The 27,146-nt window shown below is 37.2% G+C and overlaps 1 protein-coding gene across 2 annotated transcripts in view; it reads left to right on the top strand.

Moving 5' to 3' along the window:
- LOC139120882 (metaxin-2-like) overlaps positions 1-22,655 on the top strand; it is a 213,640-nt gene extending 190,985 nt beyond the window's left edge. Inside the window, exon 8 of one of the 2 annotated variants that reach the window (XM_070685503.1) lies at positions 19,510-22,655. In XM_070685503.1, the coding sequence (XP_070541604.1) occupies positions 19,510-19,672 (163 nt within the window). In that variant the 3' untranslated portion in view covers positions 19,673-22,655. The other variant, XM_070685504.1, reaches the window with a different exon arrangement.
- The last annotated feature ends 4,491 nt before the right edge of the window (positions 22,656-27,146 follow it).

Genomic DNA, 27,146 nt, shown 5'->3' with positions numbered 1-27,146 from the left:
TTCACATCAATATTTGTACTTACTAACAAGTATACACCCTGACTTATCAGTTTCATAAAATTTGATGAAACTTAATTTCAACTAATAATTTATCTAATTGAATTTTCAGTTGTCTGATCAAGTGAACACTTGTTCACTACCTGTGGCTGAGTTATTCCTCAGTGACCATGTTTACATTCAAGCAATGTGGTGTTGAAAACAAAAAATATAGGCAACAAAGTACCACACATAGGAGCTTTTACTTTCCAAAGCATCCACAAGCCCACATATAATTATCGCAACATATCAATAACCACTGCATGGCCTTGCATTCTGGTAATTTTCCATGGTCTTTGGTAAATAAATATTAACCATGCATCCTTTTGTGCTAATATTGCCGATAACTCTGCTGAAATTGTTTACTTAATGCATAAGGTGTCTACTGAGGCTGAACAATCATATAATTGAATTATGGTTGTAAGCTTACACAAACATACCAGGATGTTGAGACACACAGACTAATTAAATGTAAAAGCACTAACACCAGACTAGACTTATGATCTAGCCCTTTAAGCCTACTTGATTGCTCACCCGTGAGCAGAATTTTGTACACACTTACTTGTTGTTTCACAACTGATTTTCGCCAATATTTCTTCTTTGGCATGCTGTATTTTCAACCTATGTATTAAAAACAAAATATAATTTTCAAAACTATTTACAGACTGGTATAGAGATAAAGTACATTTTTTTAAAAACTCATAAATTAGTTATGCTAACTCCACGTCAATAGGGAATATTTTTAATTGATACCCAAGCATCCTACAATTCAATATTTTTTTGAATAAAAGAGGTGTACATAAATAACAATTCAAAACACCCTGAAAGAAAATTGTGCAACACATTGCATCATAAATGTTGTTGTGTAGTCAACCAGAAGTACTCACAAACATGATACAATAAAACAGCAAGAGGAGAAACAATAAAACAAATCTTTTTGTTTGTAGATACCCTTTTAATTCAAATCATCTCTCCCAAGAGGATAAGATTTAAATAAAGAGTCACATTAAATAAATTAAAAGGGTTCGAAATTCCCCGGTATCTCTGTGCTAACAGATTGGTATACCAGGGTTGGTCCTTGTGCAACTATATACATCTTGTACTACTTGAAGTCGTAGCCCACATGGGAAACTGTTTTTTTTTAGACAATGAAACGTCAAATTTGATATACTATTTTTTCATTGCTACCTACTACACACTAAGGGAAAAATACTGTCTTTGTTAAAACAAGAACTTATCACAAATATGATAATGAAATTAAGCAAGCAAACTTATTTACAACCAATGAACCATGACCCAACTTGAACTTGAAGTTGAGTTGAAAACGAAACAGGTCACATGTACCATGCATATACCTACTACTACAACTGCCACGCAACTAACGCTGTACTCTCCGACATTAACTGATATAACCCACTCACACACCTACAAATTATGAACCTTTAATTGTACGAACTGATGCCACAGACTAATGCCACTGTACACCTATGTTCGAATTAACTGATACCCGATCGACTTCACACGACCGACACGAGTCGATATTAAACGAAAACGCATTTACCGTTTTAGGTTTGTCCTTTTGAAATGCACTGTATACAAAAGCGCATCCTACAGCGCGGCCCATTCAGATATATTCACGGGGATCGCCACGTGCGGCAATGACACTTGAAACCGAAGTGGCAAGGAAAATTGTCCCAAGGCAAAGTTGATTTTTATCTCGACGAAGTGGAAAACAAGATTAGAATACTGGTCTGTTTTAGTCGTTGTCGACTTTCGTTTCTCTCTCAATGACCCGCTCAAACTACATTTACTTCCGCATTTATTGCAGCTGGTGCATGCTTTCTCAAACACCCTAGTCTCGCGAGAGTTATGACGTCACGTGTATACTAATACAGTATGCTCAAGGCAGTCTCGTGTGAAAATGACGATTGACTGTAACGTCGCCTACCTACAAACGTAATGCATGCACATTGCGGCCGTGGCCCACGCAGCGGCGAAATCAAATCGTCATGCACGACAGTTGTTGCTGGTCTCGATCAATTTCTTCCTATTTCGGCGGAAATTGCTCAGTTGAGGAAGGGTTCAAACTGCGTAACGTTGAATGAACGTCAAGTGAAAAAAGGCTCACTTGAACAGCACGCAAACACGCAAGCTCATTTAGAAACGGCTTTTCTGTCTTTCGTATACGGTATAGCTCTGCATGGCAGGGCTGTGTGTTACCGGCGTTATACGGCCTCCCACCACAGCCCTGCAGACTGATGTAGAAAAAATCGCTGGTCCTCCTGCAGAAAATACGGCGGGCAGTTTCTCCGCCGAAAACAGCCGATTTTGAATCCAAAACTTGCATCGATCTTCGTTTTCTAGCACACCCGCCTCGCCAAAGTACATGATGTGCCCAGCGTATTATTAAATACAGAACACGTCTTTCAAAGTCCACACAGTTTGACGTATATAGTACCGCGGAATATCTCTGGAACAGACTGTTTGAAACCTCTACTTTAAACAATACACGTGTATGTGTTCAACTGAGTTGTTTTTTTTAAGAAAGGTTTTGCTGTTGTTTCAGGGGTTCGAACAGACATCAACGCTAGGCATGGGCTGAACCGCCATATAATATCTATGAACCACACAGTCCGTAAACTCAGCTCCGTGCACTGTAGCTGAACGGATGAAAATCGACAACTGACCATGCAGTTTCAAATTCATATCAAAATGCATGCTACGCAACACTCTATATCTCAAAGTAACCTCACAACATGTAATCCCCATTGTCACTTCGGAATATTTTGACTCGGCAATGCCATTCTCAACAATTTCACAAGCGCTAAAGTTCAAGTACCCGTTCACACACTACAATCCACTATACACAACTTCTCCATGTAAAAATATGCATAAATATAATAGACCATACATTTTAAAACAGGTATTGATAGACATAGAGAGTAACTTACCTTCTGACTCGTGAAGTGCACCCAAAAATCTTGCAAAACGCAGGAAATATCCCGAAGTCCAGAGTAGTAGCGAGTTCAAGCTTCAACTTTTCTTTACGCACAATGGCATGTATTGCGTCACAATTTGGCTATTACATCAATTGTTACTATTCCCTAATTACATGTCTTTCTTCAGCGTGCAACAACAGGGTGCTACACTATAACCGTAACAGCAATGACGCGTTGAAATAGGTGGAGCTGGCTCTGCAGCAGTGACGCAGTTGAAAATAAATTGACCTTGAACATTGACTTTCAATGTGTGTTAAAAAAAAAGTCTACAATAAAACAACCAAAACATCACCATTCATATACATACAAAATGCATGGATAATCCATAGTAATGTGGACACCAAGTTTTAAGATTCTCAAACGAATATTTTTGAAGAACAAAGATATTCAACCTAAAAATGAAAAAAAAATTCTTAAAAATATAAAATTAATAATATCCCTCTAAAATTAACAGTTTTTTAAAGGATTGACGCTACCTACCTACACACAAAATATCTACACATTCTGCCCGGTGGTTACCGAGTTGCAGCATCTTCACCAATTTTCACTTTTTTGTACCTCATTTGAATATTTTTGACACATACATCTTCATTTGAACAAATTCACATCTCCAACCTAGGATGCCTCTAATTACCAAATATGAAGACATATTGTCTTGTAGTTTTTGTGTTTTTGATCCGGACGGACTAACAGACATACATACATACTTACATACATACACACAGACGCCATTTTGCCACCTTATACGAATACCTCCCATTTGCATATATACATATGCATATATGGGAGCGTAATAAACCCATCAGTTTATCTATTGATCAATTGGTCTATCTAGCTATCTATCCATCAATTTACCTATCAATTGATCTATCGAGATATAAAAATAGGTCTATCAATCAATCTATAAATCAATAAATCGATTGGTTCATTCAATAATTTAGTCATTCGATAATTTGAGCATTCAATGGATCACTTGGTCATTCACTAAACAAATAGATTGCTGATTGATTGATTGACTGATTGATAAAATGCATCGATCGATTGATGAATCAGTCCATCTATCAATCGAGCAATAGATTGCCCGGTAGATCTATCCCCATAAATCTATCCCCATGAATAACGTGATCCAGTAATTGTCGGTTTAGTTCATATGTTATTGGTAAATTTGTTGATATGTTATCGGTTAGGAAAAATAACTATGTTATCGATAAATTTTTTCTACGTTATCGGTTAGAAAAATTACTACGTTATCGGTTCGTTACTACGTTATCGGTTGATTTACTATGTTATCTGTAATTTTTTACTACGTTATCAGGTTTACTACGTTATCGGTTGTAACAACACCTCACAAACGGACATACATACATACATACATACAAACTGACGTCGTACGTCGGACGGATACCCATCCCAATAGCTTCTATAGACTATAGTCTATAATAGCTAAAAACAGCACATTTTTAGTTCTGGTGTGAGCAACGCGGAGGATGCTTTACTTTAAAATATCAGACATATTTTTCAGCACAGCCTTTAGGCACATGACTTCCATATATCAGACATATACCAGTATATCAGACATATCTGGATGTTTTATATTTTTCAGCACGCCCTTCAGGCACAGTACTTTAATATTATCAGAGATATATGTCTGAAATATCTTGATGTCTGCAAATTTAAATTCTGTTTTGCAAAGTGTACTAATCATTATGAAATCTGCAGTTCATATGGAAAGCATGACAAGTTCCTGCCACTTTTCTGTTTTCCCTATGAGAATTCAGTATAAAAAAGCAACATGCACTAATATTTCACAATTTATTGGATACAGTGACATACTTTAGGAAGAGAAACATGAAAAGATAATTTTCGGCCTCCTTGATGCAATTTTTTTCCTTTGTGTGACAGGTTGCTGTGAAAAGGTGTGTTTTTTAGCTACTATAGAAGCTATTGGGATGGGTATCCGTCAGTCATCCGTCGTCAGTCTGCATGTATGTATGTATGTATGTATGTATGTATGTATGTATGCATGTCCATTTGTGAGGCGTTAGTCCACTCAAATATCTTGAGAACCGCAGTACTTACTGATTTGATATTTATATGTAGATGAAAAATACCAGTTTGAGAAAATGTTTTTTTAATTTTTTGATATTGTTGAATATATGCAAATTAGTGCCAAAAAGGTGTTTTTGGTAAAAAACTTCTGCTTTGTAATTTAGTTTACAGGTCCCTAGGGATAACCCAACTTATATTTGTTCAAATTGTGATGAAATATGCAAATCTGTATTTTTAAGGAATTTTTTTGTCATTTTTTGGTCAAAACTTTATTTTTATCAAAACCGCTCGTCTGAGAGCTTTGATATTTGGTGCATAGGTTTCTACAGATGAACTATATATGATATATGGAATATTTGGCAAAATCTGCAATTTTGTATTTTTGGTGCAATTTTTGCCATTTTTTGGTCAAAAAATGTGTTTCTCAAAAACTACTTGTCTGATGCCTTTGATATTTGCAATACAGGTTCCTAGGGCTTGTCTTAGTGTGATATATTGAAATTTGATGAAATCTTCAATTTTTGTATTTTTGGGTTAATTTTTGCCATTTTTGGTCCAAATATTTGTTTCTCAAAAGTAACTCATCTGATAGCTTTGATATTTGGTATACAGGTTCCTAGGCTTTATCTTAATGTAATATATTGAAATCATGATGAAATCATCAATTTTGTATTTTTGCAGCTAATTTTGCCATTTTTGGTCAGGCCATCCTGAAATGAGCTATCAAAGATATTCACCTTCTTCATCAATACATGTGTCACAAAAAGTTATTCTCTAAATAGCACAGCAGAGCTCTGTCGACTGTTGGATTGCTAGTTTTTTCAAAACTGCTGGTCAGACAGCTTTAATATTTGGTTTACAGGTCCCAAGGATGACCTTAGTGAGGTAATTTCATACAGTCAGGAAATACTTAATTTTGTATCCATGTCTATAGTAGTTTCAGGGACTTTGGCCCTATGTTTCATGACTAAAATAATCGTTAACAAATGCCAGTTTGTGTCATTTTTGCTGTGCTTTCAAATTCAATGTTAAAAGAAAAGATCCTCTCAGACACTGGCCTGCGTACATCAGATTTTGGCTACAACTAATAACAAGCGACCTAACCTCTGATATAGCTCCGCTGTGTTTATGTAGAGAATAACTATTTTTGACACATGTTGATTAAGAAGGTTGAAATCTTTGATAGCAAGTGGCCAGAAAAGAAGTGGCTAAAATAGCTGCAAAAATACACAATTGAAGATTTCATCATAATCTGAATATATCAGATTGGATCATTCCTAGGAACATGTCAACCAAAGCTATCTGAAGAGTAGTTTTTTGAGAATAAAATTTTCTGACCAAACAGGGCAAAAATTGCCCAGAAAATAAACATGGGGCCCGGGGGCACCGACGTCCTTTGTACTTCCTTACTGTTTATTATTTGCCATAAATGTGAAATTTGGCAAAAAGTCAAATTGTTTGGACATAAATGAAAGTTATTTGAACTGGTTGATTACTGCTCCAGCATAAGTTCAAGTGTGGATTCTAAGTATCAACAGCCTTGATATGATTGAAAGTGAATTAAGAATAAGAGATGGGACTCAATAGGATCAACAATATCTAAAACAGGAAACGGTGAACTTATATAATACAGAAGGGGAGAAAATTTAGCCACAAAATATTGTAATATAATGGACAATGGCTAATCTATAAATCAAATTACTTAAACTGGATTGTTGACATTGATTACAGATGTATTTATTGTCCATCAAATAGAAAATAAATTTGGGCCATTGACTAAAACACATTTGCTTGTTACACTCACCACACTTGTACTTAGTATTTGGAGTGTACACCATATATCTACAATACAATGATAAAAAGTTTGGACTCCGTAGGTCAACAGTGCATCTTTAATGTATGAGACTAAATAAGCTTACCCGTCAAGTATGTATAGGCCAAAAAAAATATTTAATTTTGAATTACGTAGTGGAGGGAAGGACATACAATATGGTGAAAAGCAAACTAAATATAAAAACTGAATATACAATTTATATGGAAATGTTGTTTTACAGTCATGAGTATCTGGTGTGTGCCAAGTGACAAATATTAAAATTGGACAGTATCATCCTGACCACAGTTTGTCGGTACAAAATATTATGCTATTCACAATAGTTATACAACATAGCTTGCATTTTGTTCACAGTAGAACTGAGTTTTACATGTAAGATAACTTTCTCGTAAACTGTAAATTCTGGCTTCTGGCAGCTCAAACGTCGCAATACTACATTTTTTGATATGATACGGAGTGACTTGCACACATATGCAATATGCAGTGACAGTCGATATATTCATAGTAAGAGTTTACTACATTTAGAGGTTATAAACGGCAAGCGAGGGTATTTGGTTGCGGATATAAGACCTCTGGGGTGAAAATTAGCATATTTGGCGGGAAAAAATCACCGAGCGAAGCGAGGTGATTATTTCACTAAAATATGCTAATTTTTACCCCAGAGGTCTTATATCCGCAACTAAATACCCGAGCGCACCGTTTATAACCTCATTATGATATGCTAAAGTTAAAAACAAGTGGACAATTTCGTTATTTAGGGCCGAAGTTGACACGAGAGTTCAGGATCGCGGAGCGCCCAGCCTCATACAAACTCGAAAAAAGAACGTTTCAGAACGCGCGCGCGTGCACAGTCGAATTCATAAAATACGGTTACGCAACGCATCGATATCACGATTAGACATCAAACTTGAAGAATTTTACTCAAAAAACGCTCATAAAACTTTAAAAAATTATGTTGTTGTCACTTAGCCTCCGCTGCTTACAGAAACTCTTCATATATTGGTTCGTCAAGCTGCACTAGACTAAAATTTAACAATCAAAATCAATCTCAAGTTGGGGTTCGAAATTTGCGCGAGCTCAAAAATGTTACGCGGCGCGCAGGTCTTCTTGTTGAGAATATAAACCCCGGCTCCAGCCAATCAGATTGCCGGATTCCAGCCAAGCATATTATAATCAAGCATAGTGATGTTGACAACTACATGCATGCCAGTGCACGATTTCAAGTAGCCACGAGGAAATTCTAATGGTCTTTTAGTGGAAATATAGGTATTAAACAACAGTGAAAAAAACAATATTAGTTATCGTGACTGTGCTAAAGTGCAATCTCGGATCATGTATGATCTGATGATCCTGCAAAATTGCCATGTCGGATTATGCCGTGATTCTGAAGTGCGCGTACTTCCTTAGTAAATCGGTCAACATAAGCACACACTGTCTTTAGCGATCGAAGTCAACAATGATGTCAAAATCAATGCACAACTGACGAAATTACCCAAAATAAGCAACAGAAAACTAAAAGTTATCGCTGTGTCGAAAGGACAGTACATCAACATAAAACGACGCTAGTTTGTTATGACATGGACGTAGAAGGAGAGAGCGTTCCCTCGCTCTCACCCAGCTATTAGTACGGGCCGCCGGTGGGATTGCCTCGCTAAAGCAATGGCTTCGCCGGTACCGGGTGAGTACTGAGGCCATCATTCTTCAGTCTATCGAAGGAGCGTTTCGTGCCAAAAAATACATGACAGCAACAAAAGTACCATCATTGTGAACTTCATATTTACAAAACATCATCAAATACACGCTAAAAACTTTAAAACGTCAAAATTCGCACCATACCGAGAAACAAGATGGTGTCAGTTTGATTTTTCAAAGTCCTTGCAAAACAACGCTAACTTGTTATGAGCGCATGCGCATATTAAGGGGAGACCCATTTGATATCAGGGGGTATGTAGGAAGTGGGTATGGGAACTTTTGTTTTTTGTCAGAGAGACAGCATTTTTTTATTTCTACTGTCAGACCTGCATCAATTTTTTTTATTCAAATGGAGTAGCAGTGCAATTTTTCAAATTTAAGCCAGTGTTTCACATATCACAGGATGGTTTTATGTATTCATTTTACATTCCAACAAATGAAAACAAAATGGAAAGTCTAGTATATATACAACTTTAAATTATAGAACACTTTTTTGGCAAATCAACTGTGATCAGTACTATACCTGCTTTTCTTTAAAACAGTCAATTCCTTTTAAGTTCTCAGGGGAGATGTTATCTTTTGTGGTCAGAGAAACAAGGCTCACACATTGTATTTCATTATATTTGTTGTTCCTCAATTTTTCATTGACAACTTGTAATCTTTCTAACATATTTATGTTGAGAGAATAATATATTGGTTTTAACACTAGTTTATTGACTCCTGTCTTGTGTTTTAAATTTTCACAATGTACAGAAGTCAAATAGTCCCATCTAGATATTGCCTATGCCATTGAGATATTGCAACAGAAATCCTGAAATATGATTTCTTGGGTCAGAAAAGGGAAGGAAAACATCGAGTGCACTGAGGTGTAAAGTAGTGAATGCTTATATCATAAGTGCTGGGAAAAAAAAACAACATAAGAATTGCTTGTGGTAAAAACATTTGCGCTGCCTATGGCAGCATGCCAGCAAAGAATACATGAGAGTGAAGTTTCCAAAATTTTGCTCATTTCAAGTGCATTGTGACAATTCCTTTTTGGACACCGTGGTGCGAAGCACCAAAGGTGTCCTTTGTCGCCACAATGTCTGTGTGTGTGTGTCCGTCTGTCCGTCCGTCCGTCCGTCCGTAGACAGATTTTGTTCCACTCATAACTTAAGAACCCTTAGGTCCAATGTCATGCAATTTGGTATTTGGTATTATCATGATGAGACTTAGATCTGATTAGATTTTGGTGGGTGTGGCTTATTAATTAATTGCTCATTTGCATATTTTATGACTTTTTTGCCATAGGGCTATATCTCAAGAAATATTGAACCAAATTTGATGTGACTGTACACATACTTAATTACCCTATAGCATAACTATGGTAAAAGTTTAGTAAGTTTGGTTAATTAATTCTAATTTGCATATTTAATGAATTTTTGTAATAAGACTACCAGTATACTCAAGAACTTCTTAAGCAAATGTGATGGCCATACTTTTATCAGCTTGTAGAAACATCATAGTTACGAAACAATTATTTTTAAAATAATGCTACACCATGAATACTGTTTTATGTGTGATTATTTTTTTTCAATAAAATAAAAAATGTGTTCAGTGGGTTTTCTCATAGGAGTGTACGTTAGCAGTAAGGGGTTCGTAAAGTTGTGTTTGCGGCGCCATCTAGTGGTCAGAACCAGTAAGGCCTTTCAACCTCGCTCTCATGCATCAAGCAGCCATACTTTCTGTGTGTCGCTACGAGATTCAGTTCCTGCTACGTCTATCTACAGTCACACCAGTGGAGCCAGTACGACATTCGGTAAGAGGTTTAGTTTTGTATCCGTATTAAGAGCATGTGTTAACTTTGCGTGTACCGATAATATCTGTGAGTGAATGAGAGGTGAGAAGCTGTGTGCGGAAAGAAACGGCCTCGAAGGTTATCCAAAGCACGTCACTGATAAGTCGTGTCAAAACGTGTGGCAACATCTCACCACACATAGAGTATACAGTATGGGCCCTAATTATGGTCTAGTTTAAAAAGAGTATCTAAATTTACGAGGGATCGACTGTAATCGTGTTTTCAATATTCACGGAGTTCATTCGAAAAATGTTAGTCGCGTGATGACGACGCCATTGTTTTGCAATTAGGGCTTGGGCATGCATTAAAAACAACCGTTCCCCTGATTTCTACCACACTTCGATTGAAATGATTCTTATAGTGGAAACTGAAAGTTCAACCCCGATTTGCGAGAATTTTTGGTTGTTTTTGGGCATCGTAACTTTTGTGGAGTACGAGTCGGGGGCCCCTGTAAGGTTGTGCCGTCACGGACATAGCGGAGTAAGCGAAATGTGGTGTTTACATGGTTCAAACTAGGATATATTTTCATTTTAGCATACCGAGTCTGAAAACAAATGACCCTCCTGATTTCACTTTAGTTAATTACTATATCTTGTATTTTCACTGATATCGTGAAACTTGCCAAAATGTCCCGATAGAACTTGTAGACCACGCCGTTTTCCCGTTAAACACAATTCCCCGAATGGCGTCATTTGTTATGCCCAATCAGATTGAGCGTTCTTCCACACGCTTTCCAATACATTCGACATTACATAGTACAAGATATCGTAAGACGTAATCGTTGCTATGATTGGCGGAAGCGTTTTCATGCCCTTTGGCATGTCGATAGGGCCATGAGGTAAATTTTCTCAGTAAACGCAATATCAAGAGAAATACGAGCGTGCAGAAGTGGAGCAAAGAATATGTAAAGACATTTAACACTTCTAAATAAACAACAATTATCAAACGTTTATAACCCATGTGTTGCAAAATGTAACTGGCGCATTTTTCTTTCCGACCATTTACGGCGGTGCACGGACAGTGGGCTATCGCCACCGGAAATATTCACAATATAGCAAGGCATTTCTGTGTTCAAGATATGACGGTCGATGAATTTCATTCGGTTGTAAAACAAATTTTAAAATTACCCCTCTGTGTCATAGTGTGGCGTTCAAATTATGGCTAAACATTTCAGTTTAAAATGTTGGAAAATGAAGTGTAGTCCACAGTTTGTTTCAACATATGCATATTTATTACTGGTATGTTATTTCATCTCAATAATTTAGCCCAAATAAGTGTGTATTTTTTTATTTCTTTAGTCCATATTTGTTTAGCAGTGTTCTAAAATTTCTGAACAATTTGCAAATTATTCTGATGATATTTCAGATGCATATATTTGTGGTGATGATAACATAGTTGGTACTTTGTACAAAGATTGTAAATTTTGTGCAGTCCAGCTGCAATTGAAACATCAACTGATAATGGTGTATTAGTTTCCTATTGGATTTATATGTCAGAATTGCACAAATCTGTGCTGAATTAGAATAATGACACTGATCAAGAATCCCATCTGATTCCAGTTTTACAGTGGCTATTGGGAGAATGTTGTTCGCAGAGGAAATGCATAATGTGCATTGAATGTAAAATCAAAATATTTAATGTGAAATTTAAATCATTTTAGTGAATCATAGCTAGACAACCTATCTCTGACATATTTTTCTTTCTTTTGCAGTACTGGTATTCACTGTGTCTTTACTGCAGCTGCTAATTAAAAAAAGAGCCAAAATAAATCAGAATACACACACTTAGTACACAGACATTTGACAACAACATCCAACAGTGACATTGACAATACATACTAACAAGCAGAGCTTGTTAGTTCTAGAATATACAGAATATTATCTCACATAGTGAGTGTCTGAATATTATTCTGAATTGTATTCCAAAGCACATTCTGAAAGTACTCTTCTGGAATATACAGAATATTATCTCACATAGTGAGTGTCTGAATGTTATTCTAAATTGTATTCCAAAGCACATTCTGAAAGACTCTTCTGAAATATCCAATTATAGTACCTTCTGAATACTTTCTAGAAATACTGAGTTTTTCATAGTTCACATATGCAAGTATTTTGAACTATCATTGATAGTGAAGGCATTGACAATAAACATTTAATATTTACGTGCATTATATATTTAATTGAACTTGACGTTTTAGAAGTACACTGACAAATATGAAAACAAAAAAGAAAAGTCAAAAAGCATCAAACCTTGCAAAGAAATTATACATGGAGAGCCGAAGGTCTTCCCCAAAAAGCCAATATGAGATTGTCTCAATCAGAGGTGATGGCAATTGTCTATATCGTGCTATAAGTTATGGGATGATTACACTGTCGCGTGATTATGCTATTCAAGTTTGGTCAAATTTCACATTCTTTGCCACTGCACCATCTCCCTAATACATACTGATGACCCACGGTGTCCACTCAAGTCTCACTTTGATTTATTTCTGTCTGTTATGAGAATTTTTTTTTCTCAAGCCATTACAGGCTTAATTTTTTTCTTTTATTTCACCTGGCGACAATTTTTTTCTCAAAATCCTCCATACCCCCCAGAAATCAAGTGGTTCTCCCCTATGTGAGCCCCTGACCTATACGGGCAATTGGATTACTTCCTCAGCAGAACTGATATGCCTGCCGGTACCAGTGTTTATCGCCTACGGAGGCCATCATTCTTCAGTCGATCAAAGGCGCATTTCGTACCAAAAAATACACGACAGCCGCAAAAGTGCATCACTGTCAACTTCATAACTATAGAACATATTGAAATACACAGTGAAACGTTTACAACGTAAAAAATATGCCCAGACCGAGAAACAAGATGGCGTCCGTTTCGATTCTTCAAGTCAGATTTTGTCCTACAGTTGTGCGCATGCGCAGATGGTAGCTTTAGCGAAAGTGAGTCAAAATCTAGTAAATATAAAATAAAAATGGATAAAAATATTGTTTAAAACTAATACAGGGCATGTATCACCAAATTTTGAACATTTCTGACGGCATTTCAACTATGCGAACACCCATGCCAAATATCACAATAATCAATTCAGTGGTTTTGAGGAAAAATTGAAAATAGTGGTTTTCACAAAAAAGCTAAAAAAGTTACTTTAAAATGATTCAATCAAAATAAGAAAAAAGACCGTTTGAGATACATGCCCAAGTGACCACTAGACCAAATTTTAGAAAAAGTTACTGTAGCGTTTCTGAGATACCTGCGTCCACAGCGTACGGCCCACTGTATGCAACAACAGAGGCCGCGTCATCACATTAGTACTTTGGGCCAAAGGCCCAAAGGACTAAAATTGCAGATTTCACCATAATTTCAATATATCATATATTAAAATAATCCCTTGGTACCTGTATACCAAATATCAAAGCTATCCACTTGCAGTTGTTGTGAAAAAACTTTTTGACCAAAAATGGCAAAAATAGTCCCAAAAAAACAAAATTGCAGATTTCATCATTATTTCAATAAATATCATTAAGATCATCTGTTGGAACCTGTATACCACAATTTCAAAGCTATCAAACAAGTAGTTTTGGAAATACACATTGTTTGACCAAAAATGGCAAATATTGCCCCAAAAATACATAATTACAGATTTCATCAGAAATTCAATATATATTACTTAGTTCATCTATAGAAATCTGTATACCAAATTTCAAAGCTATCAGACCAGTACTTTTTGAGAAAAACACTTTTTGACCAAAACTGGCAAAAATTGCCTTAAAAATGCAAATTTGCATATTTCTGCACAATTTGAACAAATCTGAAAGAAATTCTCCCTAGGGACCTATGTACCAAATTTCAAAGCTATCTGACTTGTAGTTTTGAAGAAGAAAATTTTTAAAGATTGTTTTTACCAAAAACGACAAAAATTGCCTTAAAAATACAAATTGAACAAACTTTAGTGAACTGCATATAAAACTTCAAAGCAATCGGACTTGTGGTTTCAGAGGAGAAGGCAATTGTTGAGGGATGACGGACGACGACGGAAAATCAACCTATTTGATAAGCTCTGCGTCGCTGACAGCGGAGCTAAAAACAGCTCTCTATGGCTGCTCAGGAGATGCAATCGGATCGCTGGCAAGTCTTAACGCTCATCAAAGTTTTTGATTTACTGCTTTTCTCTCTTTGATATTAATGATTGACATCCATGTACAATATCCATCAATGTACAACGATTCTGGACATCTGGTTATGCATAGAAAGTGTGGAATACATGTACAACTCATTCAAAATACTGTATTCAAACTTGCATACACATCGTCTTTATTTCCCATCTGACAACTGACATGACAACAATGTCATTAAAAAAGAGAATGACTGAATGTTTAAAATATACCCCAAAAATATATATAATCATATATAATCTCATGGTATTTTTCTCGGTTTGGCATCATCGTATATGAGTGTTTTTCGACCTGAAGGCGAGAAGTTGTGCGGCTCCGTGAAAAACACGAGTATACGATGATGCCAAACAGAGAAAAATTCCAAGGAATTATATTTTAATCACATGTAGTACTGTCTTCTTATTTTTCTTTGATGTGGAAGGATCATAATTATTGTAACAAACTGCATGATTTTTATCGCAATTTTGTATTTTATTTACGCGGATTACTTTCATTTAATGAGGAGTGTGGCCTGTCACCAAGGAGATGTGCAAATGTTTACAGGTATACTTTCAATTATAAATCAGATTAAGCTGAAATTTTGATACATGGAATGGTATCTCCACCAATCAGACTTATGGATTTTGTCACATGGGCGTTTCAATCATTGTCTTGCACTGGACCAATGCCAAGGCAAGTCTGCCATCGGCGGACATAGCTTTCACCCCGCTAGCGACGGATAACCATAGTATTTTTAGTCATTCAGAATATTTACAATTATATTTATGAAGTTAATGTAACAACACGATCGAAACAGTCGTTTTAGAGATGTTGTGGCTTTTAAAATATCACAAGTTTACGACCTTGGTGAGCTCGAAAGATTCAGATAGATAACACACAGAGTGTACACTTGTAGTAGGCACTGCCGTCACCGGTCTCCGCTGGTGGCCATCAATGTTGTCAATGTTTTTCATTTTAGAGACTTTGATGTTTGCTGTGACATATATATCGCCCATAGGTACATCCCAATTTTGTCATTTGACAGGAACTCTGTTCTGTTGTCAGTGTTGTCCTAGTCAACTTTCGAAATACATTGGATTCTACAGTGCTGTACTGCAGAGATAAGGCTACAGGTTGACAGCTTATGTCTTCACTACAGCCTGTAATACGCTGCAGGTTTGATTCCAACCAAGAAACAACAGAATAATTTGTGTGATGAAGGAAATTTAGAGTTGTTCATCGAATGACTTTTTACTTGTGCCTTCTATATTGCTTCCCCGAAGATTATATGGTACTCATTTATTAAGTTAAACTTTCGTTGAGGTGTATCTGTCAGGTTTATCGCCAACTGGGATCGCCAGGTACGACGTCACTTGGCAATCACCAGGTACGACGACGTCCACATTGAGTCTTACGACTGGAGCCATGACGTTACTGAGCCATTAAAACGATTGACAGTATCCTCATTCGATTCTTCGGAATAGCTAAAGCTTAAGCGACTTGAAATTTCGTTGGACATGCCTTCTATGTTTCCATATCTTGATTTATCTGGTCACCTTTTTGTCAAAATGCCATGACAGCATGGCATTGACCGCAACAAATCGGTCTGTGTTGCGACGTACATGTACAAACAGTAAGCTCACCATTGCAGGAAAAAAGCTCCAGTTGATGACGTACAACAGGGGTAATACGGATTTCTGTGCTGGTGTACGTCACACAGGTGGCGATACAGGCCAGTTTATGTGATAAATATATATACATAACATACTGAGTAATTGAATTTATATTTTACCTTTGTTGCCTGTAGGGGGTCACCGTGTTTTCGAAAGTTGGAATAGGGGGAGGTCATCCTGTTTTTTAAAGTGTGAATGGGGGTTGGTAAGCCACTTTTTGATGTCTGCAAAAAATAATCCACCGGCCTCCCAGGCCAAAGAAATCGACCAGTGCATCTCCACTCACATCCAACATGTTTAGTTTTGTTCTGTAAACTTGCAATTTCAGTTTTAGCTCACATGTTCACACACGTGGGTTTATGTCGCAGCAATTCTGTCTGTCTGTCTGTCTGTCTGTTGGTCTAATATCTCAAAAACGGCTGATCAGATCAGAATCAAATCTGGTACATACATTCAGCTAGCAATTGGCAAGAACTGATTAGTTTTTTGTGGGTGTGGCTTGCATGCGTTTTTGCTCATTTGCATAATTAATGATTTTAGAAAAAAAAACGGATATACATATCACATCAACATACATCAGCTGTGAAAAGTATTGAGGGATGACATTAATATGCATATTTAATGAAGTTTCCTAATTAGGGATATTTATCTGAATTGACTTGACCAAAGTTGATGAAACTTGCTATGTACATTGAAGATACCATTGGAAGTTATAAAGTATTTTTACTTCAGCGAATTCCTTATTTGCATATTGAGTGAACTTTTCTAATAGGGAAATTTATCTCAATTGACCAGACGAAAGTTGACGAAACTTGCTAGGTACATTGAAGATTATATAATATAACATTATTGAAAGTCGTTAAACATTTTATGTCAGCAAAGTTCTAATTTGCATATTTAAGGATATTTCTTCCTAATTAAGCATATATATCTTGATTGACTCTACCAAAGTTGACAAAACTCGCCATATACATTGAAGACACTATGATTACATTATTCAAAGTCATTTAGCATTTTTTCAGCCAATTCCTAATTTGCATATTTAACGAACTTTCCTAATTAGGGATATATACCAAGATTTACTAGATCAAAGTTGGTGAAACATGCTATGTACATTGGTGATACCAGGTACAACAAGATTGAAAGTCATTTTGCATTGCCATGTCAGGTAATTTATAATTTGCATATCTGATCATGATTTGGTGAACATTGTTCACAATGTTCATCATGAACACTTTCAATGAAGTTTCAAACATGTGGTAAAAGTTCAAATGTACACCAAATGCAATATATAATAAACATGTGAGCATTTTCAGTGTGTCAGTTTTATAGTTCAGAAATCATGGCATACTTTTGCTGTCTTTTGTTTTGGCTATGGTTATCTATCAGTATCATTATCAAAGTGATCATGGCATGCAAGTTCATGAAGAACGTGAGAATGTAAATCTTTTTTGTCATTCACAATTTCTTTGGATACAAGTTGATTTTTTAAAAGTGATTTGAAGTCCCAGTAGTGTTCAATAACCATGCATAAATTAGAATAATTAAGTGTTCACGGCAGATATAATAGGGGTGCTCAAGTATAAGCCCTTCCCCTAGTCACAGTCCCTCCACCCAACGATTGGGAAACGCCTAGGTCCCTATTGTTATGATCCGCATTATGGTGTGGTAAGATGTTTAATCCGTGGTTTATTCGGTTAATTTGATTTTCTCCGCTGGCCTGTCCGCGAAACTCTCGCACTGATAAAGGTAAACAGACGTCACGGCTATTTACATGATATTAGCATAGCGATGATGTCATTTTTCCCACTGTCCTTCATGATTTTTGTATGAGCATATGCAGAAATACACACGTGTCACTGTTGTTGTTGTTGTTGTCTGTCATCGTCGAGTTGGTATCGGGTATCGACTGGCAGGCTATTATCTCGCAATGAGTGACTATTTCAACCCCGATGACCAGATTGTGGACTGGGAACATGTCCTGGAAAACTACCAAGCTCTTGGTGGCGAACATCAAGAGGATGACAATGCAGAAGACGTTTCTTTTCAGTTGTAAGTTCAGGGCTTCTTTTCTGCTTGAATACAATCCACTCCCACATCGAAATGAACACCAAATTTCACACGATACCTGTCGTCAAAGTTAATGATCAGGCACAATTTAAACTTGGAACACACATTGAACACATTCCACACTTCTAAAAAAGAGGAATGGCAATGGCGATCGAGCGAAAAAATTGTATTTTCAGAGGTGTCAAATAGATATATAGCCAGTATAATGATGTCGCCCATCGAGCCAACTATATTGGAAATTGATCATGAAATAGGCAGACAATTTTGTCGTTATTTCGAACAACTTAACAATTCTGAATCCCAATTCATGTCTGGTTACGTAAAGATTATACTAAAACAACTACCAAAATCAATGCTAGGAAATGCTGAGAAAATGCCGATAACTGCATTGGAATGCAGGCTGGCTACCGTTACCGCCATTTTGTTTTACGGAAATCAAAACTACAAAACCAAAAGAGAGATATCTGAAAAACCTACCTGATTGTTCATTTTTTGAAATGATTGACGCAGCCTTCACATATTAGGGTAAATATCAATGATTATTGGTAACAAATGTTCGAAAGAAAAACGCGACAAAAATGGGTACAAAATACGGATGCCAAACCATAACTGTCAATAAGCGGCAGGCCGCCGGGTCACTAATACTGATACAGGAAAGTAAAGCGCCAGTGATCGCAAAAAGAAATGATTTAACTCGCCGAAGTGCGGTTACCTCGTCTTTGGTAACTATTGAGTAGATCAGATGGCCGAATTTACTAATGCTGGGAAAGAAACCAATGTATTTTAAGAAAAGTTCTAAGGTCGCAAATCGAACGCCGCTTTCGTCGAAACAAGGACACAACGCTAAGATGATGACGTGACCATCACCTGACCATAATGCACATCCTATTCCTAATCCCGGTGATTCACACATTAGAACAAAAGCCGTTTCCCAACCGTTGGGTGCAGGGACTGTGCCGTAGTTTTACCTCTATATTGTGTTGCCAAACCAGGGGCTTATACTCAGATGAGTACTCAATGACTGTCTTGTTGTTCAATATATATTTGTGCAGTTTGAAGCTACCTCTTTCACACTGTTGCCGGCTTCATGTTGACTTTGATCACTTATTGTGAAATGAATTACTGTAAATAAAAATATGCCATAAGTCCTAACAATGTAAGTTTTTTTTACTAGGCCAACTGAGCTTGATGCCCTGGTGTTTGGACATGTATACACTCTGCTAACAACACAGCTCATCAACAAGAAATTTGCAGAAATCATAGAAAAGTATGACAACTTGATAAGGTTCTGTCAACGTATTGAAAAGGACTACTTTGAAGAAAAACAGCTTCCATGAAAAACAAAGCATTAAGATGATCACTGTTTCTTCTCTTTTTTGTGGAGAAGTTTGTAAGCATGTCGATAAAGCAGACAAAACTTTTCCAAAATTATTTGAATTTTCAATTATATAAAATTTTGTAAGACAGTAAATGACTGAACTTTGAATTTTAATGTTTGCTTTGTTGTTTTGTGACAGTTAATTAGTCCCCACGGACGAAGTCCAGGGGGACTTATAGATTGGGTCATGTCCGTCTGTGCGTCCGTCTGTTCACGCAGATATCTCAGACATGCCATGGTCAATTTCTTTCAAACTTTGCACTAGGATAGTACCTTACCCCATACAGATGCACGTTGATTTGTTTCACAATGCGATCAAATTTGGCCGTGTTAGGGGACTTTTTAGTTTACACCTCCATAGACTCCCATGTAAAAGGCAGTTCTCCTTAGACTTCCATGTATAAGGCAGTTCTCCATAGACTCCCATGTATAAGGCCAAGAAAAATAAAAATTTAGTTTCTCATTGTATTCATATTGCAAAAAGGATGCAGTGACACAGTTTTTAGTCCCCATGGATGAAGTCCAGGCGGCTTATAGATTGGGTCATGTCTGTCCGTTTGTCCATCCGTGAGTCCATCTGTTCACGCAGATATCTCAGACATGCCATGGTCAATTTCTTTCAAACTTTGCACAAGGATAGTACCCTACCCTGTACAGATACATGTTGATTGGTTTTGTGATATGATCCAAGATGGCCGCTAGATGGCCATTTTGTTACGATTTTTTGTGTTTTTAGCCATAATGAGGCATGTCTCAACAGATTTCTTTCAAATTTGGTAAGAGGGCATTGATCTATGTCATACATATGTATATTGATTTTTGTTGTAATATGATCCAAGATGGACGCCAGGCAGCCGTTTTGTTACAATTTTTTTGTGTTTTAAGCCATAACTAAGGCATGTCTTAACGGATTTCTTTCAAATTGGGTACAAGGGCACAGATCTTTGTCATAGCAGCCATTTCGGTACAATTTTTTGTGTTTTGAGCCATAACTCAGACATGTCTCAACTGATTTCTTTCAAAATTGGTACAAGGACATATATAGACTTTAGTCATACATGAGACTGTCAATTTTCGTTGTGATAGATCCAATATATGGCTTCCAGTTGGCCATTTTGTTTTCCATAATACAATTCAAGATGGCCACCTGACTGGCATTTCACTGCCAGTTTCCCATTTTTTTTCACAATACAATCAAAGATGGGCACCTGATGGGCATTTCACCTCCTGTATTTTAAGGTTTAAAGCTAGTAAATGTTTTGACTAATGTCAACTTGGCACATGGACAACACACTGTATCTTTTATTTGCACATAAAATATTTCAACAATATGATCCAATATGGCTGCCAGATGACTTTGATTCATTTTGTTAATGGTGTTTCAGTCCCAGTGGACAAAGTCTTGGGACTTGTTTCATGTACAAAGCCATAACTCAGGCATATCTCAACCGATTGTATTCAAAGTTGGTACAAAGACATTGACCTATGTCATACATATGCACACTGATTTGTTTTGTGATACGATCCGATATGGCCGCCATGTGGCCGTTTTATTACAATTTTTTCATGTCCTGAACTACAACTCAGACATATATCAAGCGAATTTAATCAAAAGTATTTTTATCACAGACCTAATGAAGAGGACTATCCTCTCTGAGGACCTGTAATCAAAGTACCCATTGACAAGTGGGAACTGTGTCATCAACGATGGCTTGTTACGTATATAACACGGTTTTATATAGGTATTTCTAATAAAATCTCATCAAAAAAGCTTGGCTTGTGTATTGTTCAGTATTTCTGTGTGTGCATGCATGTGTATCTTCAAAACTTTGATTGAGGCAAACCAAACCAAATGGGTCCAAATCAACCTAAACAACATTAATGCATTGATAACTAAACCTAAACATCCAATTATAAGTAACAACTGAACCTAAACAAAACTATCTCTAGACCATCACCATTTGAACCTATATGAACTTTTTAATATGCAAATGTTTATGGCTTATTTTCTCACATTTGGGCAAAATATTGTTATCATTATACATGACGGGACGCTTGCATCTAAAAAACAGTGCACTTTTTTGGGCTCTTTCTGCACTGATAATATGCAATCTAAAGTAGTTATATCAGATATAATCAGACATTACATAACGCTTAGTCAACAACTTCAGATACCAATAGCTTGGCCGGTACTACTTAATGCCAAGGTATTGTACAGTGAAGCGGCACAAACTCAGTCTCGTGTAAACCTTGACAACAGTATTATCATTTCAGGACATCGGAATTTGTTCCTACTTTTATTAATTTGAACTAACATATGGCTTGTAGTATATTTATAGGTCCTATTCTGTGAAAATTAGGGTACAATGTTCAAAGAAGTTCAAGGCGAACGATTATCTGTATGAGTTAAGTGTGTAAGGCAGAGATGTCTTCCCTGTACACCCACTTAATCGCTATCTCTAATCACATATTGTAAACAGCTTACGAGATGGCAAATAACTTTAATTAGGAGCTCCATTCCCCTTGAAACCCCTATTTCAAGGGGTGAATGTGCACTGAACATGGATTGTTTTTTAGATGGAAACGTCTCCTAATGTATGCTTCCAGTCATATAGCTTTGAAAATCAACATGTAGCCTGTTTGGCATTTGTAATTTGTAAATAAAATTTTGCATGTTTAATATTTTGAGAATAGTTTGCTATAAGTGGCTCAATTTTCTTTAAAATCTGCTTAGTTTGGTGGGATGATATTATACATTTTGTTCAAGTGGTAATGAAATTTGAAAAATGCAAATATTAGGACTATTTTTCTGATTTTTAATCCAAAAAGCTATTTTTTGTATTTCTAATACATACTGCAATTTCAATGTGTAGTTTTTGATGTGATGTTTGCTTTGTCAAATAGCAATCTATTAATCTAATAAATCTGCAAACATAATCTAATTCCTTTTTCTCAAATGATGATGAAATTTGCATATGCAAGTTTATGGGTTTACATCATTTTTGATCAAACAATCTTTTTGGACCTGAAAGAGATGGAGGCCAATGTCATCCCTCTGTCTGTCTGTGTCTGTCTCTCCATTTGAAAACCAATATGGTCTGTATAGACAAAATCAAAATTAATACCAAAAATTTCAGAACCGAATTTGATAACTTTGGCTGTATGGAATTTTTGCCTTATACCTGGAACTGAGTGGAATGTTATAGTTGCATCTTCAATTTGTTATTAAGGAAAGTCGGCATAATTATGTTATTAGCTCACATTTGGTATATGTATATGAAAGAGAGCTTTTATCCGTAGCAAGTGAAGTCTGTATGTGTGTCAATTTTAGTGAAGCCTGAGTTCATCGAATAATAAAGCATCCTTTACAATATTTTACAAGTAAAACTGTCCTACCTGAAACTTAAAGCGCAGTGGTCGTCGCGCTGCGCATGCTCCTGAGGGGGTACCCCCCATTGTTGACAACATATCCGAGAATGCCGCATGAGGTTACGGGTTGATTATTATGTTTGCGATATTGCCGCTGATATGGCGGCTGATTTGTCACAAGCATACCAACTTATCAAATCTAACACGCAATAAAAGGTCAATTAATCTAAGTTAAATATCTGCTGAATATTGAACAGTAATTACACGCTGGATTGAGATCACATTTGATCATGATTTTCTTGAATCAGTTGAATGGGGCTCGCTCGAGCCATGGAGCTAAACACTTACCCGTATGCGTGTATATGCCAACAGACTATCAATGACCGGGCTCTGGTCTACGACATCGCTAGCAAGGACGAGAACTTTCATTTCAAGAGGCCCAACAGGAGTACAATTGACAAAAACGCAAGCTACAGAAATCTACAGGTCGCAGAGCAATGCCCACTGCAGCAAGAAGCATCTCTTCCGTGGTCTGCATAAACATCGGTGTCAAGAGAACCAGGTATATGGCGCGCTACACTCGTATGTGGAGAATCCAACTCCACTACGAAGTTTACCCGTCTGGGGGTGCAAACGAGAATTCCGAGTACAGGTATCGTGTCAAGCGTAGGACCTTTCATAGGTCTTCTTGTTATGCGGGGTTAACTTATTTGAAAGAGGATTCAGACCTACCCGGCAATCAGGAGGTACAACAACGAAGTTTGCGTAGCACAGGTAGGCCTACACTAGCTAGCCGTTGGATCTCTGCCATGATCGTGCACAGGATCTCTCAATATGTCCCTATGTGTAACCGTGCAATTTTCCTGCCAAATGCCACGAAAATCCGCTAGTTTTGTCTTTTGCGTCCTGTCATTTGACTATTTCTTGCCACGTATTACTAGAAGAAGTAAGAAATGGTGATCAACAGTGGGTCGTGGGCCAAGTCGTCACGTGGCCGGTACGTTGTGCAGCTGGTTGTGGGATCGGATTCTCTTATATCTGTGTACGTCAACGCGGTGACCTTCTCCCTAATCGAAGCAACAGCATCTCCGATGTCCTGCTCTGGCTTGCCGATCATGGTCTTGAGTGTAATTTTTGTGTTAGGCATTGTGCTTGTTGCTGGTCTACTATATATATATATATATATATATATATATATATATATATATATATATATATATATATATATATATATATATATATATATATATATATACATACACAGTCGACCCATAAAGTATTACTGAGATTTTCACACTGTTTTCTCTATCATTTTCTCTCCTTTCTTCATGCTCTGACTGATCGGAGTAAATAAAATAAATGGTTTATATAACCTAACCTAGCCTCTGTGACTCTTTATTTATTTTACACTCCATTACAAGGACGTATATCTCTCATACACACATGCTGTAATTAATTAGTCAACACAACTAATTATGCTAATCCGTGGACTTATCAGGGATTTTACGGGTTGGTCAACATCGCGAAAGATAGGAATGGTTACTAAAACGGGCGGGTAAGAAGCTCTCCTGAAATGTGTCCAGAAATTACCAAATTTCGGCCAGTCATGACCATTTATCCAAAATCTACTGCAGCCAATGTATTTCGATGGCCGGGGAGAGCTAGCTACTCTAATTTCAAATGTTTAAATGGTCGCGAACAGTGCAAACCCTGCCAGTGCCTTGCCTGCAGCTCATGGCATGAGGACGTCCGTAAAGCAGGAAGTCGGAAGTTGAAACCTTTGACCTTTACGTTGTTTATATGTGGGCAAACTTGTAAACATATTTCCCAGGGACAAGTCTGATTTTGACTAGGGTCAAAGTTCGTGTGGTTAAGCGTGGTTCTCTCAATCGAGTGGTGTTGCTAAAGGTTTTGTCTGCCCACCGTCCGTGGGTGGAGGGACGGTGGTCTGCCTTTCAGTTTAGCTGCGCGTTCTCGATAATTTTGCTGTATTTTTTCTCACAAACATGGGAAATTCGTTTAAGTGTAAGAAACATTAATTTTTATATGAGGAATATTCTAGCTCGTTGTATCCTTGAATTAAATCGGCCGATTTTCTTTGATACAGTTTTTTATATGGTTTGGAGAACTCTTTGGGGCGGCGTCAGATAACAAGTGGAATGAGATAACAATTAACATTTCGTTCATGTAAGGAAATCAAATAGCAAGTACTTCTTGCGCTGGTGCAAACTCTACGAAATATTATGATATCAAAGATGTTTTCCATGATAGTTTACAAGGTTTCCTGTCTAAATTCGCGGAAATCATCAAGAATATCTAAAAAATACTACAGTGTACACGTAATTATGACTACATTTTGTATGTGTAGAGGTGTTGTTTGCCGTTCCGAACGTATGTTCTACACGTACGCGACGTATGGTTATCACTGATCAGCTGATGATGGAACATAATTATGTGTACCTAAATGTGTAACTAAATTTCTCCATAACGATATGTTACCGGCAGACATGGAGATAAAAGCGAGTGAATAGAAATGACGGTGACTGGTTTAAAAAATTCACAGTGCTGGTAAAAATTCTCACGGGCTTCTTAACGTAGTGGCCGACCACAGTTGCGAGTGTAGTGATACATAGCGGCCGCCGCGTAGTATGCATAGAATAATAGGAAGTTTGGCAACGGAATGGCCGTTATACGCACCCCTCGCCGAGTTCGGAAGCCGATTTCCCTCACAATAAGCCTCAATTATTTACTAAACCAGCATCGATGGCCTCCAATACATCTTAGAATTCATACCTACTAGCCTTTTTGCGTCAAAAACGACCTTTTGTCCGTTTTTGGGTGTGATTTCCGACGGGAACCCGTGTTTTTGACGTGAACGAACACTTTTGTTCTACAGCTGTGGGCAGGGTCAGACCAGCCGCGCTGTGATTGGCTAATTTTTTTCCGATGTGAGTATTTAGGTTGCAGTGGCGGGCATATCGACTACGGGATCAATAGATCAATCCGAAAATCGATCTACTTAGCAGACTACCCAGCTAAGGAGCGCCTGTAGGCAGAACATAAAGTCCAAGTCCGAAAACACCACAGCTATGGACCCAAAGCTAGCCTAACAGTACAAACGAAGCTTTATAGCCTGTGCGCCGCTTCTTTCGGGAATTTTGTGCACTAACAGCATAAGGCGCGATTGAAAATCGATGAATTCCTTAGACTAGTATAGCGACCATGGAGCTAGAAACTAGCTCCATGTAGCGACCAACTCTCTTTTATTAGGCGAAAAAAGTAACCGGCGAGATTAACTCTTTGACGCCGTACAATCATTCTAGTCATGAGCTAATTGGTTGCTACCGTAAAAGAACCGACTTTGACGTCAAAAGGCCTGTTGCTGGTATGTACTTTGAGATAGAAAATAACGATATGTTACCGGTAGACATGGAGTTAATAGCGAGTGCAGAGAAATGAAGGTGACTGGTTTAAAAAATTCACAGTGCTGGCCAAAATTCTCCAGTGTGTGCTCCTGTTAATGTGTCACCATTGTGCCTTGAATCACGACGCGGTTTGTAAATTATACTGGTATATACACTCCCAGAAAACGACGACATGAAACATACATCTATATAATTTTGTTGAAAAACTCATGAAACGGCCACTCCGGCAATCTTTTTCTGCTTGGTTGGTCGATACTCTCTGGGTGCATTTTTTACTTGGAGCAGGACCATGTCTGCTTAGTTATGTTAGAATTTGGAGCTTGGCAACGAAAAGCATGCGCGTTTCCATCGTTCCTTTCGATCTAACTTCCCGTTTATTTTTGAATAATGAGCAGTGTTTGTTTGCGCATATCATGAATATATAAGCGTCCACTAGTTTATGGACGTCCTCGGGACATGTTTCCCAAGATCTTCATACCTTCTCCTTTTTCATTAACATCACTATCTTTCCGATGTTGACCAACCTCTGATAAGTCCACGGATTAGCATAATTAGTTGTGTTGACTAATTAATTACAGCATGTGTGTATGAGAGATATACGTCCTTGTAATGGAGTGTAAAATAAATAAAGAGTCACAG

The sequence above is a fragment of the Ptychodera flava genome, chromosome 20, assembly GCF_041260155.1.
Source record: "Ptychodera flava strain L36383 chromosome 20, AS_Pfla_20210202, whole genome shotgun sequence".
Classification (NCBI taxonomy): domain Eukaryota; kingdom Metazoa; phylum Hemichordata; class Enteropneusta; family Ptychoderidae; genus Ptychodera; species Ptychodera flava.
The sequence above is the reverse complement of the archived record's forward strand: the minus strand, read 5'-3'. Positions and strand labels throughout refer to the sequence as shown.